The 8,602-nt window shown below is 39.0% G+C and overlaps 1 protein-coding gene across 4 annotated transcripts in view; it reads left to right on the top strand.

The window, feature by feature from the left end:
- The window catches only part of RBM33 (RNA binding motif protein 33), a 101,526-nt gene extending 94,744 nt beyond the window's left edge, over positions 1-6,782 (top strand). For all 4 annotated transcript variants that reach the window (XM_069006399.1, XM_069006400.1, XM_069006402.1 and 1 more), the window contains one exon: positions 86-6,782. In XM_069006399.1, coding sequence (XP_068862500.1) covers positions 86-134 — 49 coding nt within the window. In that variant the 3' untranslated portion in view covers positions 135-6,782. The remainder of the gene's footprint in view (positions 1-85) is intronic.
- The last annotated feature ends 1,820 nt before the right edge of the window (positions 6,783-8,602 follow it).

Consider the following 8,602-nt stretch of genomic DNA (forward strand, 5'->3'; position numbering starts at 1 on the left):
CATCTGTTGATTAGTGACCTTCATAGAAGCTCCTTGCCAGAATCAGTCTGAGCACCACATTTAACTTTCTTTTAACTTTTGACAGGCACATGATAGATCTGTCCCACATCAACGTGGCACTGATTGTGGAGTGATGTCTGCTGAGAGAAGCCCCAGCACCAAGCTCAGTGTACTGTGGAGCTACAGACTCACAGTGAAAAATGCATCGGGTTGGGAGCCCTGTCAACTCAGTCTGTAACTGCTCTGTTGAACTACAGAAAGCACCGAGATGACCTCCAGGAGAGGTGAATTCAAGAGAATCTGCAAAGGTGGAATTTCTGTTCGGTTTCTTCACATTCTGTTGTAACCACATGGAATTACAGAAATTTTTTTTTTTTCCAAAATGCTTTTGATGCATGTAGACACTGTTCTTCAAGATCCTACTGTGTGACCACAGTGACTTGAGAGAGAATGGTTACAGCGAAAGATTTAAAAAACTTTCTTCATAGCAAAGAATATTTGATAATGGTTGCTCTTATCTTCAGTGCAAGGTATTTGAATGAAAACTCATTTTTCTAAACAAATTAGTTGCATTGTACACCTGAGAGCACAGAAGGTATTCTTGCATAGATTTGAACATGGTCTGCTTCACTGAATAGCAGCTTGCTGAGAAGCTTTGGAGGTGACACTGGAAAATTGTAGTTTTGATCTTTGTAAATAAGTCTGTCTTTGCATTTTTCTATTCTAACATAGAGTTCCATCTTCTCTTTCCAACTCCGCTTATTCCATAAAACCACTGCTGTATTTTGCCTTGGTTTTTAAAAACAAGGATCTTCACCCTTCAGTAGCATCGTGGGTTGGTGAACTCTGAGTTGTAATTAGGTTGTTTTAAATAACACTGCCAGATGCAAGGAAAAAGAAATATTTGGTGGGTCACTTCAAAAATGTTATGCAGGAAGAGTGGTGCATTCCTGGTAGTTCTTTTGGGCTAGTGTTTCATGGTTGCCTCATGCTTTATTTTGATCAGGTTTTTTTCTTTGAGATTTATTTTGTGATTAATGCTGAACCGTAAGAAACCCATAACTGAAAGGACTTGTTTTGATATGGTGTTCCTGATACATAAAGGGCTATAAGGACATTGTGAATCTCTTGGTGAACATGTCAGTTCCCAAAAATGCCATGCAAACATTAAGGAGCTTATCTTTTATTCAAAGTCAAATTCGTAGTATTTCCTTTTGATTAGAACCGTCCAGATGGAGTTGCCAAAGGAACAATTTTTTCAGTTACTTCTGAATAAACTTATTAAAATGTCATCTTTATATTGGATTCCAGTTTTTATGAACATTTCCTTAGTTTTTAGACCATGATGTTTTGCTCCATGCTTTATTTTAGGAATACTCTTAAGCACTCTACCTACTGTTTGAAGGGAGGGGGACTTGCAGAAATGTAGGTTTGTTACCTGAGTGACTGCAGAAATACACTATGGGTATGAAATAAAAGAGCTTCAAGTGGGATCCAAAATAGGCATGCCAAGCTGGAAAGGATGAGCTAAGGAAATTTATAGTACTTTTTTTTAATAGTATCATATTTTTTTGGAAGATTTAATGGCACAGATACCTATTTGTCTGTCTTCCACTTTTAGTCCAGATTTTCAATTAAGTAAAAGTTACCAAAAATAATGAGTGACTAAGTACTGTCAAAAGTCTGCTAGGTAGACCTGCTCTCCGTTCACTGAAATAATATAGAATAACGTGGTGCTTAGGAGATACTCTTAAAGTCCATTTAAAACTTAGTGGCAAGACACAGTGACAGAATGAGAATCTTTTCATGGAAGTGAGGTTTATACCCTCATGTTCATGCATAATGTTTAATGACAGCCAGCACAATTGCTGTACATGAAGTGCTGTTAGTGCTTCAGGGTCGAGCCAAGCTCAGGACAGAGCATGAGCTGCAGGTAGGAAGTGCCCAGTGGGACCAACCCCAGAGACCTGCAAAGTGATCAGCCCCAGGCTCTTTAATCCTGACACCGACAGCTCTGGGACCCCTACACTGCCTCCTCAGATTATGTCACTTCTGTTCTTCAGAAATAACTGCTTATCTTTAAAACAACACATTCAACAGTTCCTCATCCCAGTGTTAGGGAGCAGCTTCTCTGCAGTGAGAAGGACGAGGAGACATCTCAGAGTGGAGTGATAGTGGTGCGTGTCTGGAAGTCTGGGAGAGATGCAAACGCCAGACAGGCCAGCAGCTGAGTTCAGCAGTAGGAACATCTGCAGTTGATCAGCTGTCCTGTCAGAAGCAAACATTATTGGGGTTAGAGGGTTTCTTGGAGCCTAAGAATATGGGTTTGATTCAAAAGTCAAAGAAGTTTGTAGAAACGCTCCTGCTTTGGATTTTGAATCCATCCCAAAGAGCCTGAGGTTCAGCCAACTTAAGTTTTAAAAAATTTTATTCAGTTGGGTTTTTATTTTTATTTTTTTTTGACAAATGTGTGGCTTTGGAATAAAGACATTAAATGGCCTCATATCTATTTAAATGTAGGAGTGACGTGAGCAATGCCTGTTTAATGAGTAGATGCATCCTCTTTAACAGCAGTTGCAGGAGATTATTGCTTGTGCATAGACAGGGCATGGGTGGATTGCTGGGGATTAATTCAGCTGCTTACTGCAGTACCTGGGTATCTTCCTATATGTAAACATACTATATGTATGTATGTCTATATTTGTTTTATTATACACATACATACATACTCACACCCTGTGTTGTCCCCATCTCTCTCTAATATCCTGAAAAACTCAGTAGCAAAAGTAGCAATTAGGTGAGTCATTTTTTAAAACGTTTGTGTTCTCTTACTTCTCAAATCCTATCTTAAAAGTGGATCTCTTGGCATTGATTGGTTTGGATGATACAGCTCTTTTAGATCCATTCGTTGTCTCCTCCCAAAAAAACCCAAAGGAAGTAGAGGTAAAGCTAGAGTGTTCTTGATGTGTTCTCTTCCAGCACAGAGTTAAATCTGAGAATTTTAAGTTAACTTTCTTGGAAGATCTGTTGCAACCATTATCTTGTTCTTTCTTTGTAGTGAATTCACAATATGATGCAAAATGGAAAAAAAAGGCATTTAATGTAGTATGTAAATATTGACCTTTTAAAATTAAAATGTTACTCAAAGTGCTTACAGTCAACCACATCTTAGCTATTTGTTAGTTTTTTGTGTTGTCTTATCAAAATTTAAATGGATATGGTTCCATAAATGTTGATGTGTTTTTGTGTATATCTTCAAATTTTTATAAAGATGCTAGTAAGTCAATACATATATCCTGATCTGTGTATTATTTGTTCAGTTTTTATTAGCATAATTTTATAATTATTTAAATAGGCAACTCCAGTAGGTGGTTATATGAAGTCAGCTTTTTTTTTTTTTTCCAAATTATTTCATTTCCATCTTGTACCACTGGAAAATCCACTTTATTCATATTTTGCCTTGACTAAAATATTGAATTACCCATATGATCTGTGGTATTTTAGTAGAATGTTCTACTTTTTTCTTTTTTTTTTTTTAATTAAAAAAACCCCCTGAAACAACTCTGTCCTTTAACTTCTGAGGGGAAATACAGTGCACTGTCAGACCAAGGCACGGGGTCTCTGGGTTTGTTCCATTGTGCTGTGTGGTTGGTACAAATTAGGTCTGTGGTGTAATACTGTCCTCAAAAATTGGGGCTGTTTTGGTTTCACACGTAGGCCAGGCTGGTGGCACGTTGGTGCATTGCAGTGTTATCAGTGGCACATGTTATCAGTGGCACACGTTATCAGTGCCACACGAGCCATCTGATGGAGTGACGTGTGGTGCTGGGGACACTCGGGGTCCCTGCCACAGGCAGGGGGATGAGGACACAGGTCTGTAGCATTTCCATAGCCAGAGGGATGCTGTCCTCAGCCCACACACATCCCCAGCCTCACTTTGGGAAGGAAGAGTGGATACAAGCTCTCTATGCTGTACTTGGATATCTAGTTTATCCCCCAGATTCGCTTCAGTTTTCCAAATTTCTGTAAAGAAGTCCTTCTAGCCGTCAAAATGCCAAGCAAACTGAGCATTTTAATTCACTGATGTTAGGTTTCCATTGCAAGGTTATAGATGAGAGTAAAACTGAAGGTTATTTCAGAATAACCTTGGAGGTCCCCATTGTTCTTTTTAACATTAGCTACTGGGGATAAGAAAAAACCTTTCACTTGGTGCTAAATTTTTAATCTTTTTTTAAACATAGTAGCTTTTATCTGTGTAGCTTGAAATGATGCAGTTTCCCTGGAAGCTGCTGTAGGCACTTCCTGCTGCTGCACTCAGTAACTGCGTGTCTGCCTGTGTGTGTGGGTGTGTTCCCCATGTAGCTCGGGTGAGAGGGGGGGTGGGAGGCTCTGGGGTTTCTTCTTTTGAGGGTTTTTTTTGCCTTGTTTTTTTGGTTTTTTTTTTTTTTTTTGTCTGCTTGGGAGATACCCTGGATTTGTCCTCTGGCATAGTATTTGTGATGTTCCTGTCCTTTGTGTCGTACTGTGTCTGTGATGCAAGTCATGGTACTTGAAGGTAGAAATCTGGCTTCACCTGTTCACTGTCAAAAAGGCATTTTTTGTTCAGAGAGACATGAACCTTTTTTTAATGCATTTTTTTGTGCTTTTGTTTTTGTTTTTTTTAGCATCATGGTAGATGAGAAATTAAATGTAAAGGAAACAAATCCTGAACAGATTTCAGAAAGTTAGCTGTATTATACGGGTCATTTAGGGTAACACAGAGCTTTTGTTTCAGTGTTACCTTAAATCATGCCTTGTCCTCTAATTAATTCATAAACATAATACTTGAAAGTATTTTATCTTAAATTACTATCAAATCCTAAGGATTTTCTGTAAGGTTTTTTGTAACCTGGTTTTTAATCATGGAGATAACTTACTGTCCACATGAGCACAGGGGCTTGTGTACAAAACCAGATTCATATTGGATCCTTGCGTATACCAACTTCTGGTATAATATGGTTGGGAAGGATCATTTTGTTCTTTATAATGCTGCTTTTGGCAGGGTTGGGTTTTTTAATTTAAACAAAAAACCAAACAAACTCCGTTTTCTACTTCTCTGCTTGTTTTGGTGGAAAGTGTGGTCCTTATTGCACTAAAGAAAACCTTGAGGGGAAGGTTAATCTCATGGGATCTTTTAGGTGCCTGTGTTGCTCTCTGCTTTCTTGGTTGGATGCACTGATTTTTCTAACTAACTGGAAATGGGCTTTATAGATGCAGTTTTTCAACAGGTTACACTGCTTTTATTTAGTGTAACAGCACTTGTGTTCAGTGGTTTTTACCGTCTAAACTTTAAACAGTATTGCAGATTACAAATACTTTTGTGAAAGAACCTGTGCACAGTTCAATGTAGCTGTATTGCAATGTTGTGTGTAGTCACTTGGCAGATCACAGTTTGAAACACTGCTGTATTAATGTTGTGTTTGTTCAGGATTATCTTTGTCTGCATCTAATGGATTTTAATATGCATTGTATTTTTTTCCTAGCGTCTGTCAGGCTGAGCTCGGAATGTTACAGTTTTATTTCTGTTTCTAGACTAACAAAACCATTTGTTTGCAGGTTTTCTTTTTCAGATGATGAAACTTCTTTCAGCAGTTTTAGCTCCTAATTAATAGACATTTTCATTTACAGATCCAGCAGAGACCAGATTCTAAGACTTATTTATTCACAGCTGATCTTCTGTACCATTGCATATAATTTTATTTATAAAGGAGCCCTTGGATTAAGTCAACTTTTTTTTTCCTGTGGTACCCTTTGCCTCTCAGCTATGCTTTTTCTCATTTCCATCTCATTTGCTCCCATTTTTCCATTTTCACAAGGATATTTGTATCCTTGTTATGTTCCTGCCCTTTTCACTCCCTGTTCAGCTCTGTTTTTTTTTCCTGAGTGCATTGCATTCAATCTTTTGCTCTGTTTCCTGTTCTTCCAGCTCTCTTGACAGTACCTGAAGCCTGTATCTCCCACTCTGAAATCCTACCATACTCTACTTCTCTTTGCAGACTTTGGTGCATGAAGTTGAGGTTGCTTTTATACAGGTATCACCCCTTAGGCGATGCTGCCCATCCCAGAGCACTGGAGAAGCACCACTTAACATTTTTACTTTGCAGTTTTACCCATGCTGGGGAATTTAGACATTTCTGTTACATGCTTGAGCATTTAGCCAGGATTAACAACTATTTTATCCTTTTCACTTTTTCAGGATCTCTGTTCTTGAATTCAGTGATAGTAATAGCACTTTTTCTTATTGCCACGTAGAAATACCAACACTGTCGACACGATTCTACCTCCTATTACTATTACTGAATGTGATCCTTCCTAACCTGTAAAGTCCTAAACAGTGTATATATATATATATATATTTATATATATCTCTATATTTGGGTGTTTTGAGAATCATTTCAAATGTACTGCTCTAATCTGGATTGCAGAGTTTGTTTATTAGCAGTTCAGGATATAAATTCAACAGCCGACTGTATGATACTGACTGCACTGGGAGTGTGTCTGCCTCATGTTTTCTACAGCATCATCTGCACAAGGTGTGCACTGCTGATTGCTTGAGTGTAATACTGGACTGGAGGATACCAAATAAGAGATCTTTGTCGTACCTATTTAAGTGAATGTAAAAATGGAAACACAAAGATGATCTCATGTACAAGTTTTTTGACGTGTAAATCCATGTTTGAAATGTGAACATGTAAATATATTTATTGTACCTAAAATATGTCAATAAAACCTGATCTTTATCATTTCCTGCGTTGTTGCTTGATGTACAATTTCAAACTTGTCAAAAAAGGCTTCACACACTGGATTATTTTACCATTTTTATTATGGTGTCATCTCTGGGCTTACTTTTACATCAGCATTGTAGCACAGGGTTCTTCCACAGCTGTGCAAAGGTGCCCCAGATGGAAGCAAAGGTGCCTGAGGGTAAAAGGAACTTGTGCTTGTGTGGCTAGTTCAAAGGGTCTGGAAGCTAAGAGGAATCTCAACATGCACACAGGAGGAAAGCTTGTGAGTCTTAAAGCTTTTCTGGTGTTTTTTAGCCATACTGGCATGTCTAATAAGAGATCTCTACTTTCAAATGTTGCCTACTTTAATTTATGACATAAAGAGGAGCTCTTGGCAAGCTCAGTTTGGTCACCATGAATTACTTCTTGAACACAATTATATCAACATAAATGGAGGCTAATTCCACTGGTCCCTTGCAGATCAAGAAAAGAGGTCAGAATGAGCTGTCTTGCACTTTGTAGGGTTCCTTAGTAGTTTGTTAACATTATTCACACAGTTAAATATAAAAAATCCTGGCATCACTGGACGTGGCACCTGTGATCCAGCACACACGTTTCCAGGGAAGCATTACTAACTTGTCACATAATTACTGGGGTAGATCTCAAGAGAACATCGTTACATGGGGGCAACTCATGACACCCCAAATTGCTTGTTCTGCTGGGAGCCTGATGGAGGACATACAGCAGCCAGCAACACAGGGACCTGAGAAGGCTCATCAAGGTAAAAAAAAAATGCCTCTGATGCAGTGATTTAAACAGTGAGCCATGTAAGAACAGCCATCTTTGTGAGCAAAGTTCCAACTTAGTTTTCAGCCTGTGATTTTGTCATGTATGAAGAGTAGGAACACACTGTAAATATCTGACTGCAGCATTGCCTCTTCCACATCTCCTCCTCTAGAGAAGGCTCCAAACCAAAGTAAACCTCACCAAAACCCCTCAAAACCCAAACTTCATGAGTCCTATGTGCTTACTTCTTTGTACCACCTTTCCCTACCCCTGTCAATCCATAGTCTTGGGGCAGGAATTTGTGTTTTAGTGATGTTGAAGCACCACTGAGCATCGACTCCAGTCTACTCCTGCCATAAACTGAATGGATTGACCATAGCACCGCACAGGGGAGGAACAAGCTCCCTTTTCAAGAGGGCAGGTGAGGATTGGGCATAGAAGTCTGTTGATTTTCAGAAGTTAAAATGTCCTGCTGATGCACTTGCAGTTTTGTAGGATTGCAGGATTCATGCAGTGATGTGCTTTGAGAGCTGGAAGGCTGACAGCCAGGAAGAGAGGGAGGAAACCAATGTGGCTAAAAAATAGTTACTGAGGGGATGGAAAGGGAGTGACCAAGGGAGGTGCAAACAAACTTTTAAAATCAAATAGTGAGATGCCTAGTGGTGTGCTTCAAAAATTGGATTTGATTGACCTTAATTAATTTGTAATGATTTGGGCAGGAAAAGTTGGAGTGTGCTCACCAAGCGTGTTGGGAGAGAGATGAGGGAGGGCTTAGATGAGGAGGAGGATCAGAGCATCTTAGAGGAATTGGGTGAACTAGAGAATTAGAATAATAGAGGTGAGATTAAATTTAATCTTGCAAAGTGCAAGGCTATGCAGTCTGGTATTAATAAATAAGGATTTTTGCTGTTAGAGTCACTGGGAAAAGAGGAAGAGCAGTGAATTAATTGCAGATACCTGATCTATAGATGGGGTGATCTACTGCCTTTTTAGCCTGGATGCATCAGACACTTCCAGAATTGAGTTATCAGCATGTGTATGTGTGGTGTGAA

Source organism: Aphelocoma coerulescens, chromosome 2, assembly GCF_041296385.1.
Source record: "Aphelocoma coerulescens isolate FSJ_1873_10779 chromosome 2, UR_Acoe_1.0, whole genome shotgun sequence".
In the NCBI taxonomy this organism is placed as follows: domain Eukaryota; kingdom Metazoa; phylum Chordata; class Aves; order Passeriformes; family Corvidae; genus Aphelocoma; species Aphelocoma coerulescens.